Source organism: Pungitius pungitius, chromosome 1, assembly GCF_949316345.1.
Source record: "Pungitius pungitius chromosome 1, fPunPun2.1, whole genome shotgun sequence".
In the NCBI taxonomy this organism is placed as follows: domain Eukaryota; kingdom Metazoa; phylum Chordata; class Actinopteri; order Perciformes; family Gasterosteidae; genus Pungitius; species Pungitius pungitius.
The window spans coordinates 30,361,284-30,383,060 of record NC_084900.1 but is presented as its reverse complement, the minus strand read 5'-3'; the positions used below and the strand labels follow the sequence as shown (position 1 = coordinate 30,383,060).

The window sequence follows — 21,777 nt, the reverse complement described above, 5'->3', positions numbered from 1 at the left end:
GGAGAGGGGGAGAGAGAGGTATTGAAATGAAGGATAGAACAAATGAGAAAGAAAGTGGGTTAAGTCAGACTGACGGAAGGTCTTAGCAACCGATTAATTAGTGTTTGGTGGAAAAAAGAGAAAGGCGAGTGGCAGTGACGGGAGGCATGTGAGTGAAATGGAAAGCAACTGAACGTAAGGCCTTAGAGAGTGAAGCTGGAAGGCCGACGCAGGAAGAGGAAATTAGATTTGATTCACAGGCAAAAGAGTAGATTTAGACACACACACACACACACCTAAAGCGGAGTTTTAGATCGGCAACAACCTGTTTTTATGCTGTTGAGGCTCTGGCTGTGGAGCCTGCCCTGATCATGAATAGTTTTTGGCAGTGGTGATGAATTAGAGGTCAAGTCCATGATAGCAGGGAGCTGCATGCCTCCATGAGATTAATCGAATGAGCAACACACCGCATCAAACATCCGTCCTCCAAACTCACTTCCAACCAAAACACAACCATCATCACTTTATGGGGCTATGACAGGAAAAATGTACCATGTGCGCAGTGAAGCCATGTGCACATTTGCAGCAAGTCGATTCCCTCTAATGTCCCTGCACTTATCTTTATACTCTCTGTGATGGAGAAGGGTTCACATTCATATGAGCACATGAACTCCTACACACACACCCGTTGCATCTCCCTTCTCTCTACTCACGCTTCCTTTGGGCTTTTCTTCTGGTCTACCTTTTACATTTTCCTGACATTGAGCTATATGAAGTGTGATGGTCCTTGTGTAGACAAAATGCGTTAAAGTGCTGCTGGCGATGCAGTTCATTGTAGTATTTAACTTTTTGTCTAGCCTACAATGCTGTGTGTTTAAAGACGTTTCTCATATGAGTTTCCCTTTCACACATGTAGTGCAGAACTTAATCACACCAATTGGATATGCACACATCAGTGTAATAAAACACACCATGTCCGTATTTTTGACATGACTGACAATCCTACCTTTTGGCTTTCTCAGTACCCTGGTAATCCATTAAAGCAAAGTGGATCCCAGCTCAGATCATCGTGACGCGTATAGTCGGTCACCCTTACAGTTCTCCTTTCCAACCTTAAGCACAAGCGGACATGTGACTATAAAGAATTCCGGGAGCTGCTTCATCAGATTAAATTGAGGAACGCATTAGTCGAGAGGAATTTCAAAAGAATGCTTTGGGGGGAAGGAGAGCCCATACTGTCTTCCTCATCATGGCACGTTCAGATAATAGCAATGTAATAAACACCCAAACGGCACCAGGGGTGACTGCATTGCCCCCCCCCCCCCCCCCACAGAGGTGGATGGGTGTTTACTATCAAGGGAGAACTAATTCAATCATCGCTTATTGGCATAACTGTTGACAGCGTACAGCGGAGAAGACGATGTCCTCCTACCTGCTCATCTGCTTTCCTCTCTCTCGCTGTCCATTAGGTGTCTGTCTGTCTGTCTGTCTGTCTGTCTGTCTGTCTGTCTGTCTGTCTGTCTGTCTGTCTGTCTGTCTGTCTGTCTGTCTGTCTGTCTGTCTGCCTTCCCGGCTCATCTCGCTCTAAAGGCGTTGTTGTGTCAGTTTGGAACTAATCAAAGATTCGGCTGTTTCAGCTGTAATATGTACATAAAAAATGAAATTGAAAATAAATCTAATGCATTGGATATGCCACACAATGTATTTTGGGTAAAATTATAAGGCAAGTGCTATGAAACTTATTTTGTAGATGGGCCACTGGAGTCAAAAGCCTAAATGGCATCCATCCGGATCTGCTAAGCTAGTTAGTTCTTTTTATTTGTCATGATTGCTTTTAGCTTCCCTCTCAGTGAAACAGCAGTTATTTTAGTCTGAGAAGTAAATACAAAGCCAGAAAGTACATTACTTTTACCAGAAAGTATACATTTCTATTCCATGTTATATTTCTTTTGAGAATAGCAGTCACTCCTTTTCTATTGTCTCTTATCTCTTTAATTATTCTCTTCTCTTCTCTCACCTTTTCACCCTCATCCCTTGTTTCCCCTCATAACGAATAAGCCCTGATAGTGATCTGTGGAGGTGTAGTTTATTATGAGTGGTTGAACAGGCACTTGGGAATATCTGTCCCAACCTCCAACGCTGTAACGCAATGTTTCTTTTTTTACTCAAATGCTGCCGGTTCCTACTCTCAATATGTTGTCTCTCTTTCTTTATCCCTTTTCCTCTTAGACTCTGCAATTGTAAATGGAGTATACTGGTCTGAGGCCTTAAATAAAGTGTTTGTGGATAACTTTGAGAGGGACCCATCTCTCATATGGCAGTATTTTGGCAGTGCCAAAGGTTTTTTCAGGCAGTACCCAGGTAAGTGTTTGTTTGTTTGTTTGGGATTGGCTGCGTGTTTCTGTGTGTGTTTGTACCACTGTAATCAAGTTGCTGTCTCCCTAAAGCAGGGGGGGTTCATGTGGAGCTTCATTGACAGCTAGGGACTGGAGGCTTACTTACTTTTAAAAATATTTAACGCCCCAGTTTACAATTAACGTAAATATTCTGTGCAGCTCAGACTATCTGCCAGGTCTATTAAGAGCTTTCTGACCAGCATGAAATCCCTAAAGTTCACCAAATTTAGAAAAACTGGCCTTTGTGGAAAAAAAGTGCCGTATTTTGTTTTTTTTATGTAATTTCCACATGGGAGGAGTTTCTAAAATGAGATGCTTCTTTAAATATTTCAGTGTAACTTTCCAATGCTGTGGGCACTACATTCACCTCAATTCTATTGGAGTGCCAGCAGAAATCTCTTATCGCCAACTGCATAGCCAAACGAGACTAGAAGTGACATGAAAACATGTATTCCACTGTAGTTGCGTAGGTCGTTTTGAAAAAGGAGATTTTTCATGTTTCGGAAAACATGAAAAATCTCTTATCTCTTATCGTAGTGAAAACCTCCTCAGGCCACGTCATTTAGTTTTATAGCCCAGGTAACAGTATTATGATGCAACTCCAGCCCTTTTCCAGTTTGTTGTTTCTCTTTTAACTTGTGATGCTGACACTGTGTCTTCAAGGGATCAAGTGGAAGCCGGACGAACACGGGGTCATAGCTTTTGACTGTCGTAACCGGAAGTGGTACATCCAGGCTGCCACCTCTCCGAAAAATGTGGTGATCCTGGTGGATGTCAGTGGGAGTATGAAAGGCCTCAGGCTGACTATCGCCAGGCAGACGGTCTCCTCCATACTGGACACTCTTGGAGACGACGACTTTTTTAACATCATCGCCGTAAGTTCATGCCCGAACAGTCGTTCACACACAGCTGAATGGAGGCCTCAACGTTTTTTTATTGATGCTCACATAAACACACAGGTCCACGTCCTCTCCTCCTCAGATCACAGGAAATCCTGGAACAAATCTGCTTTCTTTCCTGTCACGCTCACAACCAATTAGTAGTAAGCTGTATGGAGATTTGAATTGCAAAAGAGACAGTTGTGATTGAATCCCGCCTCAGGCACCCAAGGCATTGTTTATTGCGTTGTGTTATCGTGTGTGCGTCTGATGCTATTTCACATCAAAACGTAGCTAGTCACTTTGCCAGCCTCCATTCTCTTTCCCTGCAGAACAAAGTCTTCATTATCATTTGTTATCCTAATCATGCCATTTTGAAAATTATTCTTTTGAAAAATAAAGGAAGAGTGGATTTAGACAATCAGGCAGAAACATATTGTTTTACAGAAACTCTTTAAAAGGATCCGTCAATTTGAATCTGTTTTTTCTCCTCTTTATTTTGTCTTAAGTATCTGCATTGGGGGAAATGTCTTCTGTGGTGAAAATATATTTTATGTTTCAATTTACACTCACATGCGGCAGAACGCTGGCTGTGGAGGAACACGATTCCATTCTCTTCCTTGAACTTTGAAGTCTAATACACACTCATGCATTAAATGATGAATTCTATCACACAATGGCAGGCACTGGGTGCACGTGTGAGCTTTGCATCAAGACAACTAGAGTTTCTAACATCGTCACAATTTAAATTTGTAAACATCTGATCAGGTATTTCTGTGTCAACGCCACATTTAAAGTTTAAAAAATGGATCATTCATTCTGTATTCTTTTAGTACAATGAAGAATTGCATTATGTGGAGCCGTGCCTCAATGGAACTCTGGTCCAAGCTGATGTCACCAACAAAGATGTAAGTCTTTCTTTGCTTGTATTTTGTTTTGTCCTGTCAAATTGAAATCATTACACATTGATACGAAAACATGTCCCTGAAATATTTTACCTTGTGCATGATATCTAAACAGTGTTAGATCTATCTACGTTGATCATATGTGTGTGAGTTATGATGAATGTGACCTGTTATCCAGCCTGCTTGTGAATAGAAACTCTGTGAAATGGGGTTGCCAAACCTCTGAAGCCCTCTTCTAATCTCTGCTTGAGGCTCCATTAGCTGCTGCTAGCAAAACAGATCTTTGAAAGTTTGAGGTATCAATGGAATAGTTCAAAGTTCCGCTGCATTGATTTAAAAACTGCAGTACCTCACTGAATAGTAGTAGAGAGAGAAGTAGAGAGAAAGTCAGCACATCCAGTAAGAACATTGTAATATACAGCAAGGTGCAATAAAATGTATTCATTAATTATTATGTACCTACAGCCAGGCTTCATTAAGCTGACGCGTTGCAGGGTTTGATGTTCAATGGACATTTCAGATCCTTGCGGTGCAGCACAATCACTTCAGCATTGCATTCACACACACACACACTCGCACAAACACACACACATATTTTGAATCCGCCAGCTCACGTGTACTGCTTCACCAGAGATTGAACGTACCACACTGTGCCGAGACCAGTCACTTCAGTCTTAAACGCACACAGTCACATGCAGCAGGTAAAGTTGGCCAAGCTCCAGGGTAAAGCTTTTGTCACAAACGATTAACCTTTTTATCCACTTCAAAGGAAAGTGTGTGTGTGGGGGGGTGGGGGGGGGGGGGCGTGTTTTTGGGTGTTGCTTGAGTTTTCTTTGTGCGCATGTGTATTTGTGTGTTTTTGGTGGACACATCTGTGTGTCTGTTGTGCATCTGTGCTGCCAAGTGAACCGGCTCTGATGTGGCCACATACCGCTTGGCCCCCCCCGCGGTGCACAGAGAGACTTTTCTCCCACCATCGTAAAAGAGGAGTGGAGGAGATGAATGTAGGGTAAAGAGTTGAAATGCAAGACGCTTTGAAGATGATGATGATGATGATGATGATGAGGTCTTTGGTGTTCCTCAGATCCTACAATTATTTTATATTAAGCGTAACGCCTTGTTTTCCAATATAATGTTGTGTGTCAGAAGGTCGCTGACCTCCACAAGTGGCTGCATAGAGTCAACAGAAAATATTTGAAATTCCAACATTTGAATCAAAGCAGCTTTTAATAGATTACATTCTGTTTCAAAGTTCCGCATTGATTTTAAAACTTTTCCTTGACAGTTTGACAGGAGCGTTATGCTAAATTGACAGAGTACTAATATGGAAAATATTGGGAGTGGCATAAAGATTATGTTTGGGTAAAGTCTGTATGTCTGTGTTTTCATCTTATAATACATTTATGCTGTGTCCATCTGTTAATCCATTAAATGAATCATTCATTGGCGGAGATTTAATGCATCCTCCGTGACGTGATTATACCACGCAGGCACACCAAAGCACACACTTGCTAATGCACTAGACTGAACAATCAACAGCTAATTGGAAGTTGGAGAAAAACATTTTTGTGCACATGTGAAATTCAATGGCAAGATAATGTTCCAGGGTTCAGTTAAAGAGCCCATTAGACCATTGGTGCAATTTTTGATGGCCCACAAATAATGGTAAACCAAGCTCAGTGTAATGACTATCGCATCTTTGTTTTTGTGTTTTTGTTTTAGTTAAATTTTCTCTACTTTTGTTTTTATCCCAGCATTTTCGGGAACATCTCGACAAGCTCTTTGCTCAAGGCATTGGCATGTTAGACATGGCTCTGACTGAGGCCTTCAATCTACTCGGTGACGTAAGTAATACCGCCTGACGCACAAGTAGACACACTCTCGTGCACGCGCACGTGCACACAGAAACGAAACGGTGTCATGCTCACAACTAATTAGTGCGCTGTGATTAATAGCAAACGGCTCAACAGAATCAGGCAAAAACCAAGTAAACAAGGCACTTGATGACTGGAGTTGGAGGCTTGACATCTCCTCATTATGAACAAGCAATTAATCAAACACATGCAAAAAACACACACATATTTTTATTTTTTAAATGCTGGTCTTTCAAAAAGACAAACACTTGAATATGTTTTCCATTTTCTCAGTGATTTTATGAGGTCTTAGGTTGGATGTCCTCATAGCATAGCATGCATGTTATTTTTTTACCAGCGTTTTCAACAAGGTAAGGCACGTAAAGACATAACATTCCCTGAGTAAAGAAAATACGTGAAATATTTAGTCATTTATTACAACATGTAGGTGAGCTATTTGTTGTTGTCATTAATATACATTATCGTCCCTCTCTCTCTATCTCCAGTTCAACGAGACTGGAAGGGGTAGTGAGTGCAGCCAAGCCATTATGCTGGTGACAGATGGGGCAGTGGACACATATGATGCCATCTTTGCAAAGTACAACTGGCCAGAGAGGAAGGTAGTGTATTAAACACAGAAACACACCAATCACATTATTGTACAATAGTAACTCCACAAAGGTGGGAAAGTGAGTTCTGCTGAGCTCAAATTTCTATTTCTCCTTCTCCACAACTTCATGAACTGACGTGCTGATAGAACAGTGGACTAATGCCCTCCTGTGGCTACCAAGGTCTTTTTGAAGTAGAAAGAATTATTACTACAACCATTGTGCATTATTTATAGGATAACCTCGGTTAAAGGTATCTCTTAAATACATCAATAAACATAAATGTAGGTGTAAAGTTTAGGGAATTGATTACAAATTATACATAATTATAAGGTGCAAAGACAGAAAGCCAAACACAATCCCTGTTTCTAACACTGATGGATTCATTTTTTTATTGTTGTTTTTTTTATTGTTGTTGTCACAAATCAAAGCAATATTTGTCTGAGTTGTTACAGAACATTTTTGAAAACCTAGTATGAAGTCCTTTCAAAGGTAGTTTCAAGAATGGCCCTGTCTCTGAGGACTGAGCTGTCTCTCTCCTGTTCTGCAAGTAATTGTGGGGCTCTTCTGACAGAACATGAAATGAAAAGGGAGGAAAGAGAGAGAAAAAGAAAGGTTACTCTTCCTCATTTTCCTTTAAGGACAAAGCACAGTAAAGGCGATGGTAGACACATCCACCCTTAACCCATCCTTTAACCCACAGTCTTTTAAGATACTTTATTAACCCATTTTAGTTTCAATATGTTTCAATACATTCATACTAGGGCCTAGTTGCTATCACAAATGACTTTCTTGTATTCATGTGTTTGTGTGTCTGGTGTTTGAAAGCTGTTTGCAAACCCACACTCCACTTTTTGCTTGAGGCTGAACAGCAGTGAGCAGAGAGGGGACAAAGCTACATAGGTCCATTTAGAAGAAGCCCCGCTGATAATAGAAGTCTTCGTTCTCTGTCTCTCTCTCTCTCTCTCTCTCTCTCTCTCTGCTGCTGGTTTTTAATGGCTTCCCTGCAACCAGCCTTCCAGCTTCACTGCTGTATAGCATCACACTGAGAATATAGGCGTGCTTTGGGAAAAAACTAACTGAATGCATGCATGCAGATGGCATTTCTTTCAAAGATTATAAGCTCATAAAAAGCACCACTGTGTCAGGATCAACTGAAATAAAACACTGGGCCAAAAAATGAAAAAAGTTTTCTTTCATGTGACACTATTCATTTTTTGAGATACTGCTACTGTTTTCAGCCTTTTGTATTGTATTTTTTAGAAATGTAATTTCATTATTACCTACCTAGACTTTGTAGCTGAAGGCTTTGTAGTATTTCTAATTCTACTAGTTGAGTTCAAATAAGAGAAAAAAGTATCAAACATACACAAACTAACACCCCCCTAATATTGCCTACAGGAAAACAATACAACAAGTAGGACAGCATTGAGAAGAACAGCAGTGGTGGTTTCCCTTGACTAATGAACGTTTTGACATTTCCTGCCTGGAGTGACACCAAATTCCTTCAACCACAGCGTAGCCCCCTGGGCTGTGACTTCCCCAGACACCTGATCCCCTGACAGATTGTCTGGGTTTGGTACAATAAACCCCACAAGGGACTGAAAACCTGGTTGTGCCATCAATGTAATATGAAAACTGGGTATGGTGATCCAACATGACCCACATTTATATGATTTAAAGTTAATCACTGAGTTGCCGTCGGCTTTGGTATGTTGAAAAAAGGTAGTTTTTGGCGAGATAGAGTCCCGTGATTTGCGACTTAGGCAGTGGCAAGGTGAACCAAGTGGAGAAAGATGCTTCATACTGTCAGTAACGGCATGGTCTGACCTTGAAGGGGAAGGCAAACAGAAAATGTTGGCTACATGAGCTGTACTTCCCTCAGCCTCAGGAGATGGATATATGGACGCAACAGTAGGCCTGTCTGGTCCCATATTATAATAAATATTGCATGAGGCCATTACCATCAAAACAATTAGCCTGGTTTCGGCTTACTTTGTAACCGCATGAGGTGTCACTCTGAACGTTAAAACACATCAGACGTATTTTCAGTCTTTACTCATTTGCACACATTTAAGTTTTGCATCAGTAATACATTAATAATGATTAGTCATGTGCTGAAAATATAATGCTGCTGACACAATTTTGCATTGTGTCGGTGCATCTGTGCTTGCATTCATATAAACACATGTTTGTACTTCTATAAGTGCCCTTTGAGTTGTCGTTTTGTTCCTGACTATGTGAAATGTGTGCAGTGAAGTAGGTTGAAGATTGCATGCTGTGGCTTGAGCCCCTACTAGTTTTTATCCTCACCTTACTTAACTCCGCTAAAAACCTCTTCCATATTTAATAACCAGTGCGCTGAAATGTCTTCCGTCTCTGCTACCAATGAAGGAAAACAGAAATTGTGACACCTTGCAACCTTCATGCAGCGGTTATGATCATGTCAGCTGTGTTGTGTTTTCCTGTCTCTTTGGCAATGTAATTCAAATGGCTGGGGTTGTTTATGAATAGAAGATGATTATAGATAATAGATAATAAGGGTTGCTTCAAAATCTCTAGTTATTCACAGGGAAACTCATTACAGTTGATGAAAAGACCAACAGTATCCATGTAAAAACTGTCTGTAGTTTATATCTGTGTCTGTTTGAGCTGACATAATCACTATTCAATAAGATGGGAATAAGATAAGTATAATTCATCAAAAATGCCATCAAGACATAAATTATGTTTTTGCAATATCCAGACCTGCTGGGAGCAGTCATTTGAAATAAAGACACAGATACACCTAAATCTAGCCTATAACACATACTTACAAACACACACACTCACAAACAGACACATGCTGTCAGGGTGGAGGGAAGCAGTGAAAAATGCAAGCATGGGGGCTACAGCATCTGTGCCCTCAGAGGCTTGCATCTAGTCCAATCTGGCAACATGCACTTCACACACACATACACATACACACACCTGCCGCCTACACCTGCTGCCTGAGCCAACTCGACAAAAATGGGTTTGGCAGCACAGAGTTTAGAAGACTCCCTTGATTGAGCACATGTTTATATTGAGCACCGTATTTGTTTTAATTGCCAATAGTGTGGGATGTGCAATGAAATAATTTAAGAAAGAAATATATTTTCACCTGTTTTTCTGAATTAACACAAAAACATCAAAAGTTTTAATGGAACGGTTTTTGTCTTAAGCTTCTGCAGATTCTATATACACATGTCCTTAAATGTTTAGTTTCTCTAATTATTCAAATTTTAAATAAAATCCAATTCCCTTCTATTAAACGAGGAGACAGGGCCTGTTAATCACCGGGAGATAAAAACTGAGTTTTCAGCTTGGCTTTGACAGTGTTATCTTCTTTTTGGTGGTGTGAGGGCGCTATCGAAATGCGATTAAAATGAATGACATAAGCTATCTGCTTTCTCTCCTTAGGTCCGCATATTCCCTTACCTGATTGGTCGAGAGTCAGCCTTCGCAGATAATCTGAAATGGATGGCATGTGCTAACAAAGGTGGGAATTCACAATACATGCATAGACCTCTGTTTTTTTCTCTACTCATGATCAGTTTTTGAAGAAGAAAGTTGCTGGGAAGAAATGAATACATTAGGAGCTCAGGATTTGTTCAGGGTATTTTTTTCCATGTAGTTGCATAGACTTGTTTTGTTTCTCAGTACTCATCGCTATAAGCACGTGTGTGTGACAGCAGCTGGTTCCATTTGCAGAAACCAAATAAGTTGCATTACATGTTCCCCGAAGCCTAAAGTCCAAACTACTTTCACAACATGCCACTTTCCCGTTGCTTTGTGTGTGGTCATGGTTGTCTCGTTGTGTGGAGCTCTTTCCTTCGGGTTCTATATTTGGCTGAGAGCTGGGTGACAGAGAAAAGCTGGCCCCATTTCCTCAAGCTGCTGTAGATAACACAGGCAAGCCATAGGTCACACAAAAGGTTTTACCTGTGTGTGTGTGTGTGTGTGTGTCTATTTATATGCATGTAGATGCATATAGTTAAACATGGAAGCGATGTCAGAGAACCCATAATGTCACTTTGTGTGTCATGGTACATAAGTGTGTGTGTTTGTATGCTGCATGAGGATTCCGTCTTGTGACAATGACAATCTTCTCCAGTTCACAGGAGCTGTAGAACAGTCTTTGCTCTCCAGGCTCAACATCTCAAATCCAAACTGCAGCATAAAAATGTGCTGTTGTTTAAAAGTGTTTGTTTTGTAGGTAAAAGTAAGGTATAGTAGTCCTTTTCTTCTTTGGCTTTTGATCAAAATGCTGAGTGTAGCAACAATAATTTACAGGTTGTGGGCATTTAATTAAAACCGCTGCTCTAACCTCTTCATGTTGAAACAACCTGTGGGTTTTAGAACAAAAGAAAACACAAAACACTAAAACTGTGAATACTTGGTGTAGGTGGGTTCATTCAACATCCCCGTCTTAAAAAAAGAGCCTTGTCACGCCTCACTCTCTTTATTTATTTTCGGCTTGCTGGCCTCTGTCGTCATACAAATGATCCATACTATTGAGACTGGCAAAAAACGGCATGACAACCTGACCTTGACACACATATAGATGACAACACGGTGAACACGGTGTATTATTCAACCAATTTACTCTCTATGCCTATCAAACACACACTATATAGCCAAGGGGACTACTTTTGGAGCTAATGTTATTTTACTCCCAATATACACAAAATAATAAACTATGTGATTATATGTGAAATAGTATGAATTTCTCATGTTTACAGAATTCAATATTAAACAGTTACAGATCTTACAGATGTGCGAATCCATGAATCAGGACAGCCATTGTACAGCTTCCCTGCATATCATTGAGACCAAGGCCCTTCAAAAAGATATTAATGACCTGATCCTCACCAGACCAGGCTGTGGCTGCCCCGTCCCGTGTGTGCGACAGGTGTACCGTGTCACTGAAAGGAGGGAGCGTTCATATTTTTTTTTCCCCTCCCCAGCTCATCTCGCTGGCCCCCGGTGGCTCAGCCTGAAGGATGCCCTCAGCCTTCCAAAGGGAGCAGCCATTCTTCACCCAGCGCTGTGATGAATGATGTAGCGAGGCTGGGGCAGCTCGATGCGAGTCTGTATGTGTGTGTGTTGTCTGCTGGAATAATATCCAGAACCGAATGTCTTTGAGGGATGAAAAGGGTCGAGTTGTCTAGGTTCACTTCCAGGTCAAAGTTTGGGGGCCAGAGCATTGTTGTTTTGCTATGGTGATTGTACTAATCATGCTATTTTTAATCCTTACAGTTCCATTAAAACAAATATTTCACAGATATAGATTATAGCCTTAGTTATTAGGTGGGCTATATGACATTCTTCGTGGATCTGTGTATTGCCTCCCAGTGAAGTAAAGGTCGTTGCCAGGAACGACGACCCTAAAATCTATTTCCTCCAGCTATGATTTTCTCCTTGACTGCCTCACGGAGATGGAAGTAGTTTGCCGTTTTCATGGATGGGTGGAAATGCGGTGGTCACTCCCTTATTCTCAGTGTCACATCTTGTCCTCTCACTCCTTCTTACTCTTATCCGGATATTCACTCTCTTTCTCTTCTCCACTGTGCCCCCCTGCTGACATGACTGTATATTCCCTCCTGCACGTGGACATTAGCATCCTAATGGTGACATTACCAGCGTTTTCACTAAAAGCGCTTTGCCATGGCATTTACATACCAATTACTCATCCGCAAACCCACGCTGGTTTGCTCTCACTCATATGTCACTGGGAGATATTCTTCAGCTATAACTCATAAAAGTATCCAGGCGTGTATGCCAGACGCAGTTTCTGTGCTTTGGTACAGATGCAAATAAAATGGGAGCGATGGTTTGTTTTATAAATCCAATATATATATATATATATATATATATATATACAATATAGAATATATACATTGGATAGGAAACTTGCTGCAATGTGTGACACTGTGACACAGAGGTTGTAGCCGACATCTCTGTCTCTGGGCAGCATGGCGTGTTTGGAGGCTGTCCATTGTTCGCAATCGTCTTTAAGTTAAATGAGTCATCATCATTTCCTTCCTCTTCCTCCTCTCCCGGCCCAACAGGCTACTTCACACAGATCTCCACATTGGCAGATGTGCAAGAGAATGTGATGGAGTATCTTCACGTGCTGAGTCGTCCCAAGGTGATCGATCGGGAACACGACACGGTGTGGACTGAGGCTTATATCGACAACACTGTGAGTTGATGCCATGTCCTACATGCCACCGTCTTTTCTTATCACACAAACCCATGCTGGATTGTGGACCCAGAATATTCTGTGACAGATTGAAAGACTCCAAATATACTCTATACTATAAAAAAGTATCCCATAAGGCAATAAGTACATTAGCCTTTTTAGGAACGACTTACTTAATCCCAAGGAGAATAGCTGTAATAAAATGCAAGCTGAGGCGTGACACCTGTGTTTTTTCCTTGTGCGTCTCAGACAGGATGTGTGAAAGTGTGTGTGAGCAGCAGATGGAACCATTAAGTCAATGAGCTTGTGGTGTGTGTGTGTGTGTGTGTGTTTTGGAGTTGTGTAGCATGAGTGGAACACACTATATGGCAATTGGTGACTTGGTCTATGACCTCTCATCTCCATACTCTGCACAAACAGTTCATTTTCAGTCTTATATATCAGCAGGCTCATATTATCACGTGCCTTGCTAATTTCCCTGGACGCGCTGTAAAGTTCAGACATTATAATCCCTGAATTGTCCCAAAGGAAGAATATCATGTATGAATAGAATCCTTTTCTAAGCGTTTAATATTCACACTATATACTGAAGTTGTCATGCTTGGACAATGCTTCGGTTTTGTTGTTTATTGTGCTTGGCCATAATGAATAAATAGTTACCTTTTGTCTTCCACTATTATTTTGAATGGATTATGAGAGAGAAAGAAAGCCAAGTTTCCTTTGCATAAAAACCCACATGTGGTCTACACTGCATGAAAATGGATTCCTTCTCTCTGGAATCCTCTTTATATTCCTTTTGCCTTTTATGTCTTTCTCTGTTTACTCCCTTCTCCTAGCCCTTATTATACCCATCCTTTCATTAAAGTCAAAGCACATTGACCCAACACTGATGCAACACTAACAGCTTATGTTTTGTTTCCTCTGCTGTGACCCTCCTGGCCACAAAGCTCTCCTCACTTGACGCAGTCACTGTTTTTAAAGTTGCATTCAAAGTCAATTTAAGTGTTTTTTACACACCCACAGATGCTGGCACTCCATTCAGTGGAAAATGCACTGAAAGGCTTTCCAACACCTATTCACAAACGTATTGACCCTTTCTCTCCCCCCCCCCCTCCTCCTTAATCTGTTCTCTTTAGCTCCCCCAAGCACAAAAGGTAAAACAAATAAAAAATCTGATTTGAGGTCATCGCTGTATTGTGCTGTGTTGAGGCCTGGTGTGTGTTCATGTGCATGTGCGTTTTGCTCTCGGGTCTTTGCGACATGACGGCATAATTTGGGTAAACTAACTACCATGCTGACCCATGGCAATTTTTTGTGTGTCAGTGTCGTACGTCGCTCCTCAACTTCCTGATTCAAGCCATACATCGTGGTTGTCAAAAGGTTCAGTCGATCGATCCCCTCTGCACGTCTGATCAAGCACACGTATGTGCACACGCTCACAATCATCCATCATTAGTGACGCTGTGTTGGCTTTGCTTTTGCCAGTATCTTTGGGGCTGGCAGTGTAAACATATGTGTAAATGTGAGGCGATGTTTTTTATTTAAGATTTCCTGTGTCATTTGTCTTGGTAGAATTCTCTCTTTGTCACCCTTATTTAAAAACCCATTAGCTTTTAGCAAATGGATGGACAATCTGTTCCGATGCCTTTTTAATATTGTCTCTGTCCATTTTTCCGTGTTTTATGAATCATATTTGAGTTGAGATAAGCAGCCATATAATCATAGCAATGATGGTTGTGGAACACAGTTCTCTGAGTGTCTCCCCCCCCCCCCCCCCCATCAATATCAGCTGAGTACAGAGCAGTGCCATTAGACAGCTGGCAGGCCATATGTCTGACACGGTAATGTTAGTGTGATGGATCCCAGCTTATTGACATTGAAACGGCTCACCAGAAAACAGAAAAGGAAATCGAATTGTCAGAGATGATAATTGGGATTAGCCAGCAATCTGCACTGCTTCGTTGCATATAATCCTCATAGCATAGTCTCTATCCCGGGTGCTACGAACCCACAACCTATCGGGACAGTTTCTGACGAGAAGATGGCAAAACTCCTTGGATTGGTTTAGTTTTAGTAAAGTGACCGGTATTTATGTTTATGTATGTCATCCTACCAGATGTGCCATTCATCCTATCTTTTAACTCTCTGCCTCATCCCTCTCGGTGCAACCCAATAATCTTTCTAGTCCCTCCCTTTTTTTTTCTCTCTTTCCACCTCCAGCTCACCCCCCCACCTGTCCTCTCCTCTCCCTCCTCTCCCCTCTTCTCCCCTCCCTCCCCTTCGTCTCGCCAGCTTCATCCATCATTCTCTGCCTCATTTGGCTTTGTTTCCCACTCTGTCGGACAGACTGACACAGGAGCACAGGGATGATGGGAGGGAGATGGGGGTGAGAGGAATGCGGGGTGGAGGGGATCGTGAAGGACGAGTGTAGGAAGGGCGAGAGAGAGAGAGTGCAAGGTGTTTGAAGACAAAGTTGGAAAAAGAAGGACGTAAACCAGAATGCAAGTTTGAGAAGAGGGTTTTTTCACTGAAGAGAACAACGTTGATACTCGGTAAAGCATGAAGGCGGACGATTGAAAATGCTGTAAGCAGCATGAAAGTAGCAGGCTGTGCCAGATGTCTGGGGGGGTCCCCGTCTAACAATTTGCATCAAATCTGATTGGTCAAGTTTTGCCTCAAGTCCCTGCTCTCAAAGCTTTGTGTATCTATAGAAAAATAGTGAAAATAACAAAAGTACTTTTCAAAATACATGTTACTATTACTGTGCCGTTTTTCTGAGGATAACGGTCAGCACTTTGCTGTGTGTAGAATTTGTGTGTGTGTGTGTGTGTGTGTGTGTGTGTCTGTCTGCGATCGTGTAGTTGCGGCGCTGTCCGTGGTACTGACGCAGAGCAGAAAATGAAGACTTCCTATCCTACTTGTATTTTGTGGTTGTTCTTGGAACTTTTCTCCTTTTTCCCTATTGTATCATTTTCACAAACATAAAGTGGCACAGAAGCAAAAGGAAAGTGAACCCGAGAGGGAAACATAATAAGTGTTAAGTTAAGCCAATAGTTCTCTTCGCGCGCCTCCATAAGCTGATTTTAGAGAATCTTTATCTCATTGAAAATATATAAATTACTACGATAGTACGTCATTGTTACGTGAGTTCTCTTCTAAATACTTACAGTTCCAGTCAAAGGTTTAGACGTATTGGTACTGGCACTGTTCATAAATCCAATACATCAAATAAATGCCTTTTTTAAATGAGTGTATTAATGTAATTTCCACATTTTTACTTCACTGCGAGGGTGTGATTGGCAGATATATAGGGATCCTAATAACAAACAATCACCTCTCCTGAGTCACCCCTAAAAAACGGATGGACATAAACTTGACTACTCCAAAGCAAGCGTGTTGATTGTGACTCAAGCGATTGAGAACATAGGTGTGTCCCCTCTGCTCCCCTTTTGGTGTAAGTTTGTCTCCCCAGAGGGACCTACGGAGGGCTTTGGCTCAAGGGCTTACACACACCAACGTCATTAAATCCAGTCTCCAAGGAAACAAGGGTCACCTCGTCCAGCAGAGCGAAATTTATCAAAGCAATCTAGATTGTAAAATGTCCTTTGAGACAGCAAACTCAGGGCGTGAGGGGAGAGGTGTATCTGCGTCCTCTGAGGGGTGCAAGTGTCTGGGCATGTGTGAGTATTTGTGTCAGCGGCGAGCAGGTGTGTCAGAGCCCACAGGGGTTCATTTTTAATTTTTGACCCGCTGCAGGGGAAAGTACTTACACATCCAATTTGTCCTGGCTGTTAAAGCCACAAAGGAAACGATAATGCAGATTTCATCCAAAGGTCTGCTGAGCTCTGACCTTGCATTAGAGTACAGGTATTATATGTAAAACCATAGATACAGAGTACTCCTGTAGGGATTCGGAGTACAGTCATGTTGGAGGACACTTATTTCGGGTTCAAGGATGTGTCTCCTTCCTCTCTGGGGTTTGCATAATGAAGCACAGGTGTAAAGGTCTTTCCTCCTCGGGAGAAGTCGCATAACAGTAATATGGAATCCAATCAATTTGAACATGGAAACCGATTTTTTTTAAATCTTAGATGAGGCTCTGCTTTGTTTCGCTGTCTTTGGATCGATCCTGTTCACCAGGAGCGACAGTGTCAATTGGTATTGGATCGCTATTACTGGATCGCTATTGCTGGCTGTCAGAGCGCAGGACACTTATTCCCCTTTTCTAATGTCTGAGGGAGGCAGACTGCATGCGAGCAGTTTCCTGTCATTACCTATTCATTTCGGTAGAAGAAGCGCTGGTGGAAAGGGAGTGTACAGGAAGTGTTCTGAGAGAAGTGTGGGAAGTCTAACAGACAAATTCTCAATTTATTGCAGCCGCAGAAAAGGATCATAAGGAGCATGATTTTTTTTTCACACCTACTCTGACTTAACACATCTGTGCATTGTTTTCTGTGATTTTACACTGCACTTAATGGACCAATTACTTGTGGTGTTTTAAACGCTGACTGTGTGACAAGGTCAAACCACTTTTTGCCGAGTGGGAAGCCTTCTTTCAGTATCTTCATAAGAGTGCCGAGCTTTCATCTCTAATGGATGTCGTCGTCAGATACAGAAAGCCGCTGGAAAAATAAATATCATAATTATTCCAGCAGTCTGTAGGGAGGAAAGATACCAGATCCAAACTAGAAGCAGTGCCTTTGGATACGCTTATTCTGCAAGAGATCAAAGGCAAGCTGGTGATTGAACACACTTTAAGGCAAATGATGAACATGAATAAAACATGTCATGGAGGTTTTGTAGGTCCTGGAAGAAGATAATATGAGTAGGTCAGCTGCAGGATTCCTATCATGTTCACTTCTGAAGGAACCAGAGTAATGCATTCACTGAGTGTGATTGATCCAATGCAAATGATACAATGCAATGTGCTGTGTAGGTACTTTTCTTTTGTGACTATAAAGATAATGTCTCATCATTAGCTTTTTTTGTTCTCCCCCCTCCTTCTCTGTCTTTCTCTTTCTATTTCTCAATTGCTATCTTTCCCTTTTCTTCCTCCATGACTCAGATGGAAGACGGTCGAGCTCCAGTTCTGATGACCACGGTGGCAATGCCAGTGTTCAGTACCAAGAACGAGACTGTAAGTGCACATACAATGCTGTAAAAGCATTATGTTTACCCGATTGGTTTTCTCCAGCGAACAGTTTAGCTTAATTGAAAACTAAGCAATTACATATTGCAAAACTCACAGGGAATTAGGCTTTGGAACAAAAGACACAAACTGTAAAATCATTTTAAATTGTTTTTTTTTATCTGTAAATTGGCACACAGTAAACAATCCCTAATTCAATATATAGTATAGATTGACAATGTTTCTTTTGTGAACAATAGCTCTGTAAGATAGCGTGTTGTTTAATAAACTTTCAAAATGAAATTCAAAAATATTCAAATGTGTATTATCAGCGAAACAGTGGCATACTGCTCGGGGTGGTTGGGACCGATATACCTGTCTCTGAGCTGCTCAAGGCCATCCCCAAATATAAGGTACTGCTCCCAACACCACGCTGTTATATTACTGCAAATCATTTTAGACCTCAATGGCTACATGAGATACACCTGTGAAGCATTACACTTTTGATCATTTTGACGAAATGATTGAGCGGTGTGAATGTGTCAATCGTCAGTAAGGTCAGTAAAAAACTGTGGCAAGTTCCTCTATACTGTATTCACATGTTTCATAAGGACTCTGCAGTGCATTATTTGAATGGAAAATCCAGTAGCTGATGAATCAAAGGTTTTCTATTAATTTACGACACTGATTATTTCCGACTCCTTACGCAGGTCCAATAATCACAGGAATAGTATACCCTATGTGGACTAATGCATCATGATATGTTCCCTGCAGCCTCCCCTGTGCATATTGCTTATACTTCTGGATCAGAAGATTGGATGGGTGTAAGATTTCGACAACTGAAAGCGTGTTATTTGTACAGACGTAGATTAATTACACCTCCCTCCTTTCATTGTGCAGTTCTGTGGGTTTCACCAAAAACACAGAGATTCTGCTAGTAGCAAAATACAAAGAGCTTGATTGGCCCCAATTTACAATTTAACATGGATTGTCATGAAACCATTCGGTGTGTATTTGTGTGTATCCTTCCCAGCTGGGTATTCACGGCTATGCCTTTGCAATCACTAACAACGGCTACATCCTCACCCATCCAGACCTACGGCCACTTGTGAGTACTGCCTCCAGCCTCCTGCACCATTCACATACCTGTGACAAGTGAACTCAAGTACGAACCTTATTAACATAAAAAAATACTTTAAGGCCCCAGATATTCAATTTCAAATGTATTCATTTATTTCGTACAAGGGAAAGAGGAATACTAACTCTTGACTTCATGACGGGTCAATGGCAGATTTCTTTTTTTCGCATCGCGATGCTGATTGAAATGGAGCTTGAGTGTTTAGTCGTGTGGGGACGCCATGCTTGCCGTGTCTGTGTTATTGGCTGCGTGGTGGTATGTAGATGAGGAGAGTGTGTTCCAGGACTCTGCTGTGCTGTGAATAAACAGAGATACAGCTTCTGAATGGCTGTGATTAACTCTATTGTACTCACTCACTCCCCTCGCACAAGAGGATGAGGGGAGGAGGGTGCACAGAGGGAGAGGTGGGAGATTTGATTGACGAGCGCAAGGAACCTGCTTAACGTAAGAATAGATGCAGGGGGACAATGAGGAGAGATATGGAGGGATGTGAGAAGGAAAGAGGAGAGGAACAGACAGGGGGGCAGACGGATGTTTTAATTGCAGTCTAATTAAAGACGTTAATAAACAGCATTTAGCAACTAATGAGGGGTGGGAGTCTGTCCTTGCTGAAAAAATGAATGAAGCGGGGGACTCGCACATAAGTACACACATATAGTACACATTAATACACCTAATAATCTGGCCTCCTGTGCCGATTTAAGGTTCCAGGCCAGACATGTTAGGTCCGTTAGCCAGAGAGGGAGATGACTTGCATTGTATGTGTAAGTTTGGTCTCCTCTTTGAGGTAATCGACGGCTAAATATGAAGAATACCAGCCATCATTTCAGGCTCCTTAATTATTTGATTAAAGGAATAGTCTGACATTTCAGGTGATGTTTTCTAATTCTTTGTCATGAGATATTAATTCATAAAAATTTTGCCTAGCATGGTGCAGTATACTTCAGTATCTCTCTGCGCTTGCATGCACACTCACGTGGGCCTATGTTCAGTATGGAGACGGCAAAAAGCGAAAGAAGCCTAACTACAGCAGTGTGGATCTGTCTGAGGTGGAATGGGAGGATAAAGATGACACGGTGAGACTCTCGCAAGCAACAAACCATTACCTCTCTCAATGTAAATCAGTCATGTTTAAGATTTTGTATGTATTTTCTGCCTCCAGCTGAGGAACGCCATGGTCAACAGGAAGACAGGGACCTTCTCTATGGAGGTGAAGAAGAGTGTTGATAAAGGGGTAAGCAATCCATAAAAAGCACTCTCCTTTTGGTCCAAAAGTGAAAATACGCAGCAGGGAGAACCCACTCTGCCAGGGGGTTGTCACACTTGGCACGGTGATGTACAGGATTGACTTAGGGATTTTGTTTCCGACTTTGTTTGCTCTGCAGCATGTGTGTGTGTCTGTCAGTGAGTGTGAGCCCGTTATCTCCACCAAGCACATGCTGCTGGGTACGGGAGAGACAGCAGCCCAATGATTCTCTTTTACTACTTTTCTATCAGAGAGAGAGAGAGAGGCATTCAGGTGTGTGTGCGTGTGTGTGTGTGCGTGTGTGTGTGTGTGTGTGTGTGTGTGTGTGCACGTGCACACTTTGCATCTTAAAAGCTTAGTAAAGAGCATTATACCTTGGACTGATTATCGAGCATTTAATGTTAATACACACGCTCACACACACACGCACAATTACACGCTCACACTCAAATGTACACAGATGCATATTCCAAATCCTTTTCCAATGACTCGCAAGCTGCAAAAACACACATCCATCTGCAGCGTGGCTAGTCATGTGACCTCCACAGCATGTATTCCCTGCACCACTAGATGGAGCCAGGCTGCAGAAAATCACAAATCAGATAACCACCACACCTGCCTACTGTTTAAATGCTGCAAAATAGAATGTGTTGTCTCTTTCATTTCAGAAACGTGTGCTAGTGCTGCATAATGATTACTATCACACAGATATCAAGGGGACTCCTTTCAGGTAAGACAACAGGGGCGCAGCCTATGAGAAGTTGACAAAATTTGAGAACAACTACAGTGTTCAGAGTTTCTTTTCACAAAGCGCTGCTGGTGAGTTGTCATTTGAGAAACACTTTTTGTTATTTGTTTTTAGTTTAGGGGTAGCTCTTTCCAGAGGCCATGGAAAGTATTTTTTCAGAGGGAATGTTACAGTGGAGGAAGGTAGGAAATCCTCCCTTTTTACTTTATTCACTGAACTCACTTTTATATTTCTTTGTATCCTCCTCCATATTCTTTTCATGTGTCTTAATTTCACACTAGGCTAACACTTTATGTGGTGGAAGAGTCAATCATACAGTAGAAAAGATACATATTTTTTTGTATAACTAATATTTTATTTATTTTGGAATGCTCTATAGGAAGCTTAATAACTGCAGTCATCTCTGGCCTTAAATGTTTTACATTTTGTTTGCGCTTATTTGTCCATTCTATTGAAGCTTTAACGCTTTACTAGAATGGCTTATGCCATGCTTGTAGTCTTTAATCGTTTGTTTAATGTTTTTATCAGCTACAGATGAGAACACAGGGAATTTATTAAAGCAGTAATCAACTATGCACTTTGTATAAGCTCTATAAGCTTATATATTTCACAAAATAGATGGAGCCACTCTAACATTACTGAAGTATTTGTAGGAAAAGTACAGCAGAATGA

At 41.5% G+C, this 21,777-nt stretch overlaps 1 protein-coding gene across 4 annotated transcripts in view; it reads left to right on the top strand.

Annotated features, from left to right (window-relative positions):
- The window catches only part of cacna2d3a (calcium channel, voltage-dependent, alpha 2/delta subunit 3a), a 91,391-nt gene that overhangs the window by 43,334 nt on the left and 26,280 nt on the right, over window positions 1-21,777 (top strand). For 3 of the 4 annotated variants that reach the window (XM_062564730.1, XM_062564732.1, XM_062564727.1), the window contains 15 exons: window positions 2,209-2,340; window positions 3,039-3,250; window positions 4,087-4,161; window positions 5,913-6,002; window positions 6,518-6,631; window positions 10,061-10,139; window positions 12,712-12,845; window positions 13,982-13,999; window positions 17,911-17,982; window positions 18,306-18,386; window positions 19,007-19,081; window positions 20,104-20,187; window positions 20,274-20,345; window positions 21,026-21,087; window positions 21,220-21,287. In XM_062564730.1, the coding sequence (XP_062420714.1) occupies window positions 2,209-2,340; window positions 3,039-3,250; window positions 4,087-4,161; window positions 5,913-6,002; window positions 6,518-6,631; window positions 10,061-10,139; window positions 12,712-12,845; window positions 13,982-13,999; window positions 17,911-17,982; window positions 18,306-18,386; window positions 19,007-19,081; window positions 20,104-20,187; window positions 20,274-20,345; window positions 21,026-21,087; window positions 21,220-21,287 (1,368 nt within the window). The remainder of the gene's footprint in view (window positions 1-2,208; window positions 2,341-3,038; window positions 3,251-4,086; window positions 4,162-5,912; window positions 6,003-6,517; window positions 6,632-10,060; window positions 10,140-12,711; window positions 12,846-13,981; window positions 14,000-17,910; window positions 17,983-18,305; window positions 18,387-19,006; window positions 19,082-20,103; window positions 20,188-20,273; window positions 20,346-21,025; window positions 21,088-21,219; window positions 21,288-21,777) is intronic. The other variant, XM_062564729.1, reaches the window with a different exon arrangement.